Source organism: Taeniopygia guttata, chromosome 1A, assembly GCF_048771995.1.
Source record: "Taeniopygia guttata chromosome 1A, bTaeGut7.mat, whole genome shotgun sequence".
NCBI lineage: Eukaryota > Metazoa > Chordata > Aves > Passeriformes > Estrildidae > Taeniopygia > Taeniopygia guttata.
The window spans coordinates 70,297,387-70,311,686 of record NC_133025.1 but is presented as its reverse complement, the minus strand read 5'-3'; the positions used below and the strand labels follow the sequence as shown (position 1 = coordinate 70,311,686).

Sequence of the window (14,300 nt, the reverse complement as noted above, 5' to 3'; positions counted from 1 at the left end):
AGGAGTTTATTTTCACTGGACCACTTCAACTCAGCAGCCTGATTCTATCTGGCAACCTAGTCCATTTCTGCTCCTGCAGTCCAGCATGCAATAAATAGAAGCCACATCTGCAGGCTCCTATGTAACCATATGATATAGCACACAGGAATCCAGAGCACTGACAGCTGTGCCAGTCACTGGGTCCAAATGAACCACAGAAGGATAAATCACAAGGGGAAAGAACTCCAGTTGAGAGCCATTAGATTTCACGGTTCTGCTTTCCCTGTAGCTGCTTGTGCACCCATGTAATAATGGAGGCTATAGTGTGAGCTGGGGTCACAAAGCTAGTGAAGAGGATATAACTTTTCAGAATGTGGAAGAAGGGACAGACAGACAATTCCCTTGGGTATAAAGCACAGAGAAGTGGATCTGGAGAGAAAACATCTGGAAATAGTTTTCCTATGCCTTGAGTAGAAACAAAAATCATGACACTTCCAAAGGCCAGCAGCCTCCAGCAGATCCTTCATGCTCAGGAAGGGGAAGGCTCGAGGCAGCAGTTACCTGTAGCAGTTGTTATGGTATTTGTTATAGCTGCCCAGAGCCGTCAGGCATCCCAGACAAATTGCATACGAAAAGAAGATTTGAGTGCCTGCATCCATCCAGACCTGCAAGGGAGATGCAAACACAGGTGAGAAGACAAGGCCAGCACAGACACTGCACGGATGGGAAGAGGCAGAGCCTGAAGGCTGCTGTAAGCACCAGAAAGGCCAGGGATCAGAAGGCCAGCAGGACTCTGCATTGAAACAAGCCTTTTCTAGAGGCAGATTGTACAGTGCCAGGAATTCCAGTGCTCAGTGAGGCACCCAGGGACTAGGCATGCCAAAGGGAAGGGATACATCAGGACCCTCATCCACCCAAAACACACATAGCCCTTTATCACACTGCTTTCTTTCTTTGACAAATCTGCAGAACCCTGTGACACTTAAGAGGCTTCTAGCAAGAGGAGATCAGATGAACACTTTCCATGAGAGCTGAAGGAGCCCTCTGCAACCAGAGGAAGGGTACTTGATTTGGGCAAGCCTAGTCTCCAACTGGCCAGCGCAGGTACATACAGCTTGTGGTGGTGGCCCTTCCCTCCAAGACCTAACGTAAATACTCCAAAATTTAAATGAAATTGAATTAGGAAGGAATACTAGAAATAAACAGAGTTGATTGCAAAAGACAGCTCCTAAAAGAACATACAAAAACACTGTTATTCCCACGAGGTTCTTTGCTCTCACTGTCAATAACACATCCCAGGGCTCTAAGGCTGACATTTGTCAATGCCAAATTTCATCTGAAAGCCTAGCTGTGTGCAGTCACCAATTCAGGCACTGGCACTGCCTTCTGCAGACAACAGCAAAAGCAGGAACCAATGGTGGGGAATGAAGCAATGGCAAAGATTATTAAATAAATCTATTTAAAAGATCTTTTTTTCACTAGGGGTTTTATAAAACAGAGCTAAAACAATCATTCAACAATGCTGAAGCGTAGCCACATTTTCAAGACTAAAGAAAAGCAGACATAAAATATTGCTGGGACAACTTTATGAAAAAAGTCTCCATTTGACAACTCCCTCCCCTCCCAGAGTGGCAGTGCCAGTAAGCACTCAAATGGCAGCCTTGCCCCAGAACCCCTCTGAGAAGAACAGGAGCCAGTGGAAAGCACCACAGTGCTTTCCACAGGTTTTATTACTTCAAATCCCACCTGCATCTGTCAGCCAAGATCTCATGTCCTGAGGCAATGGGCAAGCTGGGCAGCACCAGCTCATTGCTCAGGCCACCCTTACCAATGCATGGTTCTGCCTTTCCTTTTTTGTACTGGCCAAAGTATAACCATGTGGTGGCAGATTTTGTTTTATATTTACTTCTCCTTCCTAGGCTGATGAGCCTTGTGAAGTCATGTTACAATCCCATTAACTGACATTTTCCCAGAAGAAATTCTGGATTTAGCTCAAGGCACAGATGCACAGAATAAATCCTCTGCCTACCCAGCAGGGAAAGAAGGCAACATGCTGCTAGGGATAGGTTTGATGAAATTGCTCTCCCTGACTGTTCTGCAAGCCACTTGCCTAACATTCAACCCCACAACCTTGACTTAAGTCGATGGAAACACTGGACTCTAGGTTTCAGATCAAACAGGGAGTGAGATCAAATCTCTGATTTGTAGAATGGGAAGGGACAGGTGATGAGATAGGACTGGAACAACTAATTCGAGGCACTGGGAAGTCAAAAAAGTAATTGATCTCAGTGTATTTTACTGTTTTTGGCGATGAATGGGAAGATGAATTTAGAGAGCAAGGTATTAATTTTTTTTTCAGTTCAAAAACATTAGAAAAAGATCAAAGCCCTTTTTAAAATTGATTCCTAAAGCATCACTGTGCTCTTAGGCAGTATGGGCACAGCTTTCATCCGGCAGCTACATTTTAGGCACAGCAAGGCACTAAGGTGAGCTGGACCAGCCAACACCTTTGCATCAATAATTTAAACATCTTTGCACAGACTGGAATCAAATGCTTTGTTAAGTTTGCTTTTTATTTTGCTGTTCATTGATAGAGCTCTTGTTTTCCATCAAATTTGAGCTCAAAATACACTCTCTCATGGGGTTTGTAGCTCTTGTAGCTCAATTTGTCAAGATAACAAGACTTTTGCCATTAAACTGCCTACCCCATGCCTCTCATAACATTAGACTCAGTTGATGCTTTTCAACCAGATTTAACAGTTGTCAGAAACCTCAAGGATATCAATTGCCTATGAATTGCACAATAGTTATGGAATGGGAAAAAGACTGGAACTCAGGGTCCCCACTGAGCAGAAAGCTACAGGAAAGAAGAGTCAACCAGTGTTAAATATCACATAAATCACACAAGCAAAGGAGAAATACCCCTCAGGCAAGAAAAAAACTGGTGCTTTACCAGCCATGGTGTAAGCCAAATATCAAGAGGCCAGGCTTCATTAGCTCTGTGGTTTATGACATGGTTCATTTCTAAAATCCAGTGATAACCCTGAATTGTGTAGCAGAGGCCAGCATGGGGTCTGTGGGCTCCTCACTTCACAGCCTGCTCTGCCCAGTCTCACACCTGTGGGGTGCACACCTGGCTGTGTGGGAGCCCAGCCCCTAAGGGATACCCTTAGGGAATACAGGACCTATCTTAGCATATGTTCCCGTTTGAAGCAAGGCAGTCTGTCATTGAAATAAAGCTAAGCTGGACTTGCAGAGCTTATGATCCTACTTAGCATGACTGTGAACACCAGCTCAGGCTGCCTACACATTATTTCATGCAGTAAAAGGTTACTGCAGCTCTCGGGCCAAAGACAAGAGAGATCTACAACCTTCCCAGTTTCCTTGCAATTCCCAAATTGCTTGGGGGTCAAAGGACTGCCACAGGACTGATGCCATGCGTGCTCCTGACCCACTGGTGATGGAGTCAAGCAGCAGCAGCAAGTCCCAGGACTATGGGGTCACTGGGAGTGGAAAGGGTCCAGTCTCCTCCAGCAGCACCACTGCCCATCCAGCCCCACAGAGCTCATGGGGGCTACACAGACCATTCACTTCAGCAAACAGCAACTCAAACCTTTTCTTCTGAACCTGCTGCCTGTGCTCTTTTCTCTCCCTGTAGTGACTCAGAGAAATGTTTTTTTTCAGCTGTTCCCAGACCAGTCTGACTAAAATGTCTCACAGGGTCAGGCAGGGCTCTCTTTCTACTGCAGATAAAGGCATCCTGCTGTTCTCTAGCCACTGCTCCCAAAGAGACTGGTAAAGTTATCCTGTTCAGATTTTGGTGGCACATTGGCAGCATGGGTATTTTGATTTAATTGTTGTCTGCATTTTTCTAAGCCATCCAGTTTATTTAATTCATAACTCAAATTCTTTGAACGTGTTGTTTGGTCCAGTTTGCAATAGCCTCCTACTCTGTTTTTAGCCCAAACCTTTACACCTGAGCTGCAGTTATTAAAGATGGTTATGGCTATTCCTCTATCCCTTAATTTTCTCAGCAATATTCACTTTATTACATGTACTGGAATTTAATAGCTACTAGTACTGAAACAAGTCCTTCCTTAGGAAGTTCTCAAAGCACTTACAAATAACAGCAAGACCGCTCTCAAGCAAAACGTTATTGAACCCCAGTGGATGCCATACATCAAATATAGGTGGCATGCTGAGAAGCACTGAACTGTCCCCATCAGCAAGCAGAGACAGCACAGCACGGAGTGGGTACATGCTGTGTGGAGGGTCACATTTGGTGTAATGCATAGCAGAGAGCAAAAACCAGCCAAGTCTTGAGCTACAGTTCAAGCAGCATTTCTTTTGCTCACAACATCACGGCTCACGAGTCAGCCTGTGGCGCTGGCACTACCCACCAGCACCCACTGCACCACACAAACACATCCCTGCCTTAGAAAGGGAGATGGTGACTCCTAAGGTTTTACTGCAGGACTCCCAGGGCACGATTTCCAGCACACTGACGTTCCCCTTCACTCAGGACTGGCCCACAGGCCCCAGCCCAAAGATGCAGCCCTCATCCCACAGTGTTGTACCAGCACAGAGCTGAGGCCACACAGCTCAGGGCAATGCTTCCCCCCATCCCCATTCATCTCAGCAGAGAGGAGACAGGGAATGGGTCACTGGCATCTGTAAAGTGCTCCTGTTCCATTTGCCCAGCATTATGTTCCCAATCCCAGAGCCCCATCTGCTTGGAAAATACTCCTTGGGAGTGAGTAACAGGGGCTTTGTACCCCAATTAATCTCCCTCTGCCAGCGCTCAAGGCCCCCACAGTACCCTGAGAACACTGACCTCATGTTATCCCCGCACCTCAGGACACCTGGTGGGACATTTTGCACCCAGGTGGGCCCTCCCACCACTGGGGTTACTTTAAACACCACAAGAAAACAAACAGGTTTGTGGTTCGGCCCAAGGAACAGGACGTGCCAAGGGGCGAGCGGCACTCCGAGGGCCGCTGCCTGGGAAGCCGGAATTGATGGTCCTCCCAGCCCTGCTGCTTGTGAGCAGACAGACAAACAGCTTCATTCCTCCCTGCTATGTCAGCGCTGAGATCAGGCCCAGCAGGGCTGCACGGCGGGTCCCACAGGGCTGGGAACAAGCACAGGACAAGGAGGCGGAGGACACCGTACAGCTGTGGTTCGCTCCATGGGATGCATTGCCCCAGCAAGGCAGAGGAGAGGATCCCAGCCCCCTTTAGGAGCACACAGCATCCCTCTGTGGTGCTGTGGGAGCACTGTGGGACAAGCTCAGCCCTGTGTCCGCACACGGGCACAGCGGGAGCTCCTCCGCAGAAAACAAACACCTGCCTGCTGAAGGGGAAAGCTGTGCAAACCCGGCACGCTGGGTCAAGACAAGGGCCTGCTGGGAAAACAATAAATACGGAGAACAAATAATATTTAGGAGGCCTCTGGTTGCCCTCCCCTCTCACAGGGAAGCAGGAGCGTTTGCTGGCCATAGAGCGGAAGCAGGAAGGGTCTGAATTTGGGGCTCTGACCCCTTCCCAGCATGGCTTCAGCGGCCCATGGTTAACCCAGCAGGTCCCAGCCCTGCAAGACGCACGTATCTCTCATCCTCCCTGTGGTGGCTGGAGGGGTTTATCCTCAGCTCAGCATTAACTGTGAGAGCTTTCTGGTCCAAACCATGACCTCAGCGTTCTCCCTCTGCAGCCACAGGCAGAGTGGGAAGACCGCCCCCCAAAACAACTGCAAGCATCTTCTCTTGCCTTCCCTTTCTGTCCTATCTGTTGGGAAACGAGCCATGAGGGAAATCTGCAGGGGCAAGCACTCCAAAACCCAATCATCAGGGAAATAGTTGAAAGAAAATGAGAGGGATCATAGCTTGCACCACTCATGAGAAAGGATTAAATCCCACTGCCCATACCCCTGAGCAAGTCAGACTCAGACAGGAAAATGGGAAGGATATTCAGAAGTAAATGCTCAACTCTGCTGACTATTGGCACCTCCAGTGCTTCCCTGCCCCGGGAAACTGGGATACAGCCCCCAAATTCAGGGGCCTTCAGGACATCTGGAATGGGTGGAAAGAAACTTATCACAGAAGCTTCTTTCTTTATATAAAAACCAGATAAAGTACAAGCAAATACAGCATGGTGGAAATTTTCTGGAAATTTCAAGAGGAAAAATTAGTGGAAGGCATTGAGAAGCGCTTGCAGCTTTTCCAGAGAGACACAAACTCTGAGCACAACAGCGGCCTCGGAGCACAACTTCTCCATTCTCATTCAGCATTAAACCTAAGGAGATTTAGCTAAGACTTGATACCAGAGTGAAAGGAGACTATTACATCTCTTTAATGCAAACCCAAACACACAAGACAATCCTTTCTGCATCAACCCACCCATCCTCTATATCTCTGTCTAAACAGTGACCAGCAGTCATATGAAAGCTTCAATCAACAGAAAGCCTGACAGCACCTGAAAAAAATTATTTTAATGACAACTTTTACACACTTAAATCTTAGTTCTACTCTGAATTCCTCTCATTTCATCTTCTCACTGGTGGATCCCACTATGCATCCCTCTCCTTAATCACATTCATAAATTTCCAGCATTTCCTGCTGAATAAAACAATTGATAAAACTGATAAATGCAAAGGGTGAAATGATCAAAAGTACAAATGGAGGATGATCCCAAGACCCTCTGTTGGTTCACACTGTGAAACACACAGGATGCATCTGGAGCACAGCAATGCAGTCAAGGAGTGAGAAAAGACTTTGGGTCTAGTTATGACTGATATGCTAACATCATAATATTGAATAATCTACATATTTTTAAAATGAGGTATGAGCTCATTTTTTAGATTTTTTTGTTAGGGGACATGCAGTTCAAAATAGATTATCTCTTCGGTGGTTTTGCTGTTACCTGCTCATATTTGAGCATAACTGGCCTTCCTTATTCAACATCTTGGTTTGGCAGTTCTCTCTATGGTCTGATCTACCTATCAACTGCAATTCATTTACCATTTTAATTATAGGCATTTCACAGATTGAGGAGATGAAGATGCAGGAAGATTTAGGGCACTGTAGACTTCACAGCCAGAAGAGACAATTACCAATCAGCTTGACTGAGCTCTCATAGACAGTATTTCCCAATTCTGTCCAAGGTCACTTGGCAGGTGAAAAGCAATGATTTCCACACACCAGCCGATATTCTGACATTTAATCACATCTCAGCTGTTGCTGCTCCTCGGTAGAATCGGATAAATAATTCATCCCTTCTTTTCACGTAGTTTTTCATATACTTTAGAGGAGCTTTGATTTTGTCCCCTTGTATATTGTTTGCCCTTTTTTTAAGCCTCCCCTTAAGATTGCTTCTCATAAGGTTCAGATTAGAGAGGTAATTTTAATTTTTTTTTTTAATTTCCAAAGTCCCTTCCCAAGCACTAAAGAATATTCCATTTTTCAAGGAAGTACAGATTTGCTGGTAAACAATTACAGCCCACTGTCCTTTGAGCACAAATTAATTATAATCAACTTGGTCCCCATGGACTGGCAGGACTCGCACCACAGTCACTGTGCAGAGACAGGGGGGCACAGCCACACATATGTGAGGCTTGGGACACTAACACTTCCTTCTCTCATGGGAAGACACAAGAGAAGACTCAAGCCCTGCAACACAGTTGAGTAGGATGGCTAAAACATGCTAAAGGAAGGCAACCGTCACTGCCAAATCTTACTTTTCTCTCTCAGAAGTAAACTGTTCATCAGGGAATGTGGAGTGGGGAGGGAGAAGCAAGTTCTCCTCCCCTTGTTCAGAGCCATCTTCTTACTTTGAAGCGTTACTCTGCCTTTCCACCAGCATTTTCTAGGCTGGAAGGAAGATCTGCTTCTAAAGCACAGGCTGCAATTGAAAAAGTTTGCCAGGACAGACCTGATGAGGACACAGCTAGAACTAAACATGTCACGCCTGAGGCGCCTTAGTTCAGTCCCCTGGGCAACACAGCCACAGTAACAAGAGGACTTTTCATAAGAAAAGGAGCACCACTCAAAAATACTATTTCATTTCAGAAGCCTCTTGCACCTCATCAGTGCAAATGGAGACACAGTCACAGCAATCACAGACCTGTTCTCACACCTTTCCACACTTTTCTGGACCTCCATGCCAATGGAGCAGCTGTGCTACTCACCTCCTGCCATACATGCACCAGTGCTTATGTTCCCATTTGCAAAAGTAGTAACCGAGGCAGCACTGGTGCTAGACCAGAAAGAGTTAATAGGGTTGCCAAGGGTTTTGTTGGCCTATTTTCCAGGCAGGCACCCTTTAATCTCCTTTGGAAACACCTTCACACAAAGGCTGGTACAGTAGCTCAGCTGGAGCCAGGATTTAACATGGGAGAACTTGTCCCAAAGAGATTAAAAGCAGCAGTTGGGCACTGACCTTCCTGTCAAACAGGCAGGAATTTCTCACCAGGGATGGGAAGGAGAGAAAGGCAGCCAGGTCCCAGGGACTGCTGCTGCAGCATGCTGTGGCTGCCACCATCCATGCAGCTGGCATGCTTCCCAAGGAAGATGGAGCCAATGTGCCAGGAGCAGGGTTCATCCCCACAAGCTGCCAGCACAATGCAAAGTGGCACCCCATGCACCATCTGGTTCCACAGCAGAGGAGACTCCCCAGAAAACAGGAGGGATAGCTTGCACCACTCATGAGAAAGGATTAAATCCCACTGCCCATACCCCTGAGCAATTCAGACTCAACTCAGACAGGAAAATATGGGAACAGCACTGGAAGGCAAGAGAGCAGAGACTACCAGAAAAGACACCGATATCACAGCTCTGCCTTACAGCCACAGAGGGGCAAAAGAGGGGTCAGAAAGTAGAAACTGGAAGAAAGAGAGTAGGAAAGCAAAAAGGAGAGAGTGTGGGCTGCCAGAGGAATCCATGCAAGCACAGCTTAGCCTTTCATTCCTCCCCCCCTCCACCTTACCTGAGGGTCTCCAAGGCGACTGATGTCTGGATAAAGGTAAAAGAGGATTCCCTGGGATGCCCCAGGTAAGGAGACTCCCCTGATCAGCAGCACAATCAGCATGACATATGGGAATGTGGCAGTGAAATATACCACCTGGAAGGAGCAGGAAGGGACAAGTGTGAGAGAGCAGCATGGGCCAGCAATGTCCTAAGCACCTGGTTCTGTGAGTCCTCCCTTAAGTCAGGACACACACCCTCCAGTCATTCAGTTTTGTATTGTAGGACAAGATTTGAAAGGTATCCCATCCTTGAAAAACCCAATACTAGACTATCATCTCTGTCTATGCATTTCATGTGCCCTGCTCTATGTAGCTCAGCAGTTTTGGATAACACTGACAGAGAGATCAGTGAAAAATACCTCCTTGCTGAGGCTCTGGATTGCCTGAGATATCTGGAGCAGGTTCATCCCTGTCCCTCTGAATCTGCATCCTGAACACTGTAGAAACCAAGGACAGGATCCTTCAGCAAGTAAATTCCCCATAATCTCAAATTTTCAAGGAGTCTCTGATTTAGAGCTGCACAGTGATAGTAAATCAAATCTGCAGGTCCTGAAAGTTTAACCATCATCACTGTATTAACCACACAACCAATGTCTTCCTTCAGGAAATAATGGGATGCAAGTCTAAGCTTTCTCAGCCCACGAAAGCAGGATTAAAAACAAAAACCATAAAACATCTCATTGTCTTTGAACCTTAGTGCATGTTCTTCCAGGATGACAGGTTGCACATTGGCTTAATCTCTAAAGAATATCAGTTTTAGGAGCTCAGGGTAAAAACTGGTAGTTGACTGGCATATGATTTAGATTCATGTTTTGGTAACATCCTATGTGTCTTACAGCCTGTGTGAATTAGTGTGTTAAGCTTCTCACTCCACAGTCACTCACACCTCCACCGAGACCCGAATTTGGAGAATGCTTCACTGGATTAATATTGCCAAACTTTTAACAGTAGGAACATCTGGATCCAATGAGATATTACTTTGGCTCAGACCCAATATTTTTTATTTTTTGGGCATTGTTAGCACTTACATCACTAGGAACCTTGCCGGGATCAGTGTGATCGTTCTGTCACATGCTGGTCAACAACATCCAGGGTTTAATTTGAATCTGATCCACATGCCTCAGCGAAGTGGTTCCATCTGTGACAACCTCCTGACTGTGGGAGTGCTCCTGGGGTCAGGCAGTCCCTGTGCTGGAGGGTGAGAACCACTGCTGATCTGAGTAGGGTGATTTCAGCTCAAGGTATTGACCCTCCACAGGCAAATCCTCAGAATTAAGGAATATTTCTTTCCCAGTGTGGTTATATTCCTACAGCCATCATTTTATTCAGATTATGAAATATGTGGACAGTTGATAAACCTATGGACACTGTTGCTTCACTCAAAGATGGTTTCTGTTTTCAAGATCTCACCAACACTAGTAGTTTTTGCTAAAAATCACTTGCATTTGACTGAGAAATTGTATCTAAAATAGATGGAATTTGTTCTCAGGACTTCCCACACTACATTTGCTGTATCTTTGCATCATATTTGCTGTTACTAGACTGCCTCTGTTTTCTTTTACCAGGCCACCACAGCAAGCAATTGCTCTTTTCTTCTCATTTTACTCCATGGAAACCAGAAAATATCATCCCTGCAAGCTGTTTGATTTCCCTGCCTTGTTTCACAATCCCAGACCATTCTGGAAGCAAGAGAAACTGCTAACATCCATGCCATCAACTTGATAGAAATGGGTGCAGCTAGAGTTTACACCCCATCACACATGATGTCTTGTTCAAGGCATGCAGGGAAGACACCATTTAGGAAATAACTAAACCTTTTCATTTCCATCTGTTTTTGCTGGCTCCAGACAAACCTAGCTGGGAATGGTGTCAGGAGGCAGTAGCAGAAAATAAGTAATGGGGTCAGTGCAAATGAGAGTGGCACACTCTGTAACAGACAGCATGGAATGGAGCTGGACAGCAACACCAGTTTTTTCCTAAAAACATTAAAAGAAATAGCTCTGTGGTGACTGGTGTGGGGATAGAAAAAGGAGACCTTTACTGCTGGAGAACATGAGCAACTGTAGAAAGAGTTGGGACAAACAAAAAGCATATAAAAACAACTCCTATGGTGCTGAGGCAGAGAGGGTTTTGGGGCCATCAGAGTTACCTTTTTTTATATTTCATAATTTTGAAGATTTTCCAGCTGCACTTGCCAGCAGAGGCAGAAACATGCTGTTTGCTCATGCTGTGGTGGGAAGGAAGGGAACATGCAACCACCCCAGACAGAGGAAGACTGTAGGGTCTCCTCAGCCTGTGAATGGAGAGGGACTGGATGGGGATATACATCTTGGAAGTTAATGCTCTGAGATGTCTCAGTGCTCCCATCCTTTCCTACCCAAAACCACAGAGCCTGGTTCACACTCCTGGTTCACATTGAGCCCTACAGGCTCCCACCAGCTTATGCAGACAGTGGTTTCCAGGGGACCTCAAGGACCTCTCAGAACCTGTAAAAGGTGAGTAGAACCGGTGCTGTGACCAAGGGAAGAGACTTGACCTCAACCAAGGACTCACCTTGCCCGTGGACTTGACCCCTTTCCAAATGCAGAAGTAACAGATGATCCAAGCCAGCAAGAGACACAGAGCCAGCTCCCAGCGGAGACCACCCAGGTGCTGGATGCCATCAGAAATCTTTAGCACTCGCCTCCTGCATTGGGGGGAAGCAAAGAAACATTCAAGGGTCACTGATGCTGGCCACTAATATTCCCAACACCATGCTGGTTCTCACCTCCTTGGTACCTGATGGTTTTAGGAAGAAAAGCTGTCTTACTAACAAGGTTCAGGTCTGAGCTGAAAGCCTCAGAGAAATTAAGCAGTGCTCTTCTCTGAAAAACATTGCCAGCCTGGCAGGTCACACATGGACACACAAAGTTCACCTATTTTTCTGACATGCTGCAATACTCAAAGTCAGAGGTACACTGCACTTACGATGCAGAATCCACCAGGACCATCCAAGAAGCAATGCTGTCCAACCCCTTCTCCATAGCACACTTCTCTCTTTTGAGGCAGCCACATAATTGACCTCAGGACACAGAGCAGCATAGCATCCCATTCTGTGACTAAGACCCAACCACGACCACCATAATCACCACTGCACAGTCAGAAGAGGCCACCTAGAGCATCCTCTTGCAGCCAGTGTGGAGATAAAATCCTGGGCTTTTTGGACTTTGGTAGAGATGAGGTCAGATAGTAACAACTTTTCCATGTCATGTGTATGTTCCTTATCTTTCCTTTCTTCCTCATCACTTACAAAAGTAAGGACTCATCCTCCTCTCTCCTACACCACACAGTTGAACTTGAGTGAAACCCCAGGGTGCAGTCCCAGAAACCCAAGCCTGAGACAGGCAGAGAGGGACTTGCATGACAGTAGAGCCCAGCAACCAGCAGTGTCCACCCTGCTGCAAAAGACAGCAATTATTCCAAAATAAAGGTGCTGCTGGAGAACCCTTGTCTAAGGCACACTGCTGCCCTCATTGCCCCACAGCCTTGCAGCTGATTGAGGGGGTGTGAGAAGGGTTGGAAAAATCACAGTGCTCTTCTCTCAGATACGCTTTGTCATGTTGTCCTGTTGCTCTTTGCCTGCTTCTAAGGATGTGGACTCTAACCAGTGCAAAGGGTGCCACTGGACTGGAACTAACTGAGTGCTATACTGCAGCCAGGAGAGATCTGTGGAGTGTGCAATCAACCCACTGGCAGGTCAGAGCACCTCAAAGAAATGCTGGCCTCCTACCTCCCTGCCCAGGGACAGCAGGAACAGATGCTGCAGACAGTGAAAACAGAAGGAACAAAAACAATGGCCAGCAGAAATTTCCAATCCCATGCTGCTTATTCTCCAGTAACACAGGGATGGTCACAGCAGTGGTAGAAACAACAACTTTTCCAGTGTTCATCCACAGAAAAAGCGGCCTAAGGCAGGCCACCTTCTAATCACCTGTGAGCAACAAGGCAGAGGGAGAGCACAGGAGACAAAAAAAATGTAAAACTTTGGAGTTTAAAAGCAGTGTCCCTGTGCTGAGCTGAGGAAGCCCTGGGGGTGCTGTGTGTGGGCTCCATCCACCCCTGAGGGCAGGCAGGGACAGGGCCCTCCATCCATCCCAAAGCACAAGAGAAATGCATGGCTGCAGCAGAGGGGTGACCTGCACAGTCATTCAGCCAGGGCTCCGTGCTTAACTGGGCCTGCTGAGCATCATCAGAGAGCCTAAACCAACAGATGCCTTTGTGACAGACATAAAGCTACTCTGTACTCCAGGGTAACTAACACAAGGGGAGTAAACAATGAACACCAGGAACCAAATTTCAGTGCAAAGTTATCTGACCCCCACATTTCGTTTCGATTTTGGTGAGTTTCTTTCCTCAGGATAACTTGCATATGAGTCGCCCTATACTGAAAACATCACTTCTTTTTCTATTTTTGAAATAAGACCAGTGCATATACAAAAGTCACTGCCCACCATGCCAGAGCCTCCTGGGAATACACTGGTATCACACAGCAGCATGAATTCAAAGGAAAGAGGTCAGTGAGACCAAAAGGGCCAAAAGGCCCAGAGGGACCAGAACACAGAATCAGAGAAGGACAAAATCAGGTGGCTCTGAGGCATGCCAGCACAGCTCCAGAGCAACACCATGGGCACAGTGAAGTTAATCTTGACTGACAGGGCTGCCCCTGAGAGCCTTCACTCTGACCTGCTCAGCTTTCCCCTTTGTCTCCTCTTCTGGCAAGGATGGGTTTATAGGATATTCTACTGCAGTTTGTCCCTTGCCCAGGGAAATTATATCTGAGAGGGAAGGGGTGTACAGGCCTGTCCTTTACTTACTCCCAGAACTCGATGACTGGGGACGTGGCGTTTTCATTGGTCACGTTGAAGGTTGAGTTTGCCTTCTGAAGCTCCATGCAGTTCCCTGCAGGAAAGGCCCAGGGAAACAAGAACTGTAAGCAGCAGTGCCTGGAGTACCAGAGGATCTGAAAAATCCCTCCCTGTCCATCTACAGTGTTGAGACTCCCTGACATTCACTCTGGAACAAGTTATAGTCTCAAGGATGCACAAAAAGAAATGCCTCCATGGAAAGGGTGGCAAGAAATCTAGGACACTTGAGATGATAGCATTTAATCTTTCCTTACAGCAGGTACAGCTCTGATCAGCACTAGGTCTGTGGCTAACACACAGAACAAGATGATTCAAAGATACCAGGTTGGAGGGCATCCGTGATTTCTGGAGCCCAGAGCAGGAGTCACCAGGGAGGTCACCACTGCACAGCACTGGTGC

General features: G+C 46.7%; 1 protein-coding gene across 3 annotated transcripts in view; it reads right to left on the bottom strand.

Moving 5' to 3' along the window:
* The window catches only part of LOC100224093 (sodium- and chloride-dependent GABA transporter 2), a 40,551-nt gene that overhangs the window by 7,355 nt on the left and 18,896 nt on the right, over window positions 1-14,300 (bottom strand). For all 3 annotated transcript variants that reach the window (XM_041713717.2, XM_030263648.4, XM_072923910.1), the window contains 4 exons: window positions 13,851-13,935; window positions 11,551-11,683; window positions 8,958-9,092; window positions 541-644 (listed from right to left, as the gene is read on the bottom strand). In XM_041713717.2, coding sequence (XP_041569651.1) covers window positions 541-644; window positions 8,958-9,092; window positions 11,551-11,683; window positions 13,851-13,935 — 457 coding nt within the window. The remainder of the gene's footprint in view (window positions 1-540; window positions 645-8,957; window positions 9,093-11,550; window positions 11,684-13,850; window positions 13,936-14,300) is intronic.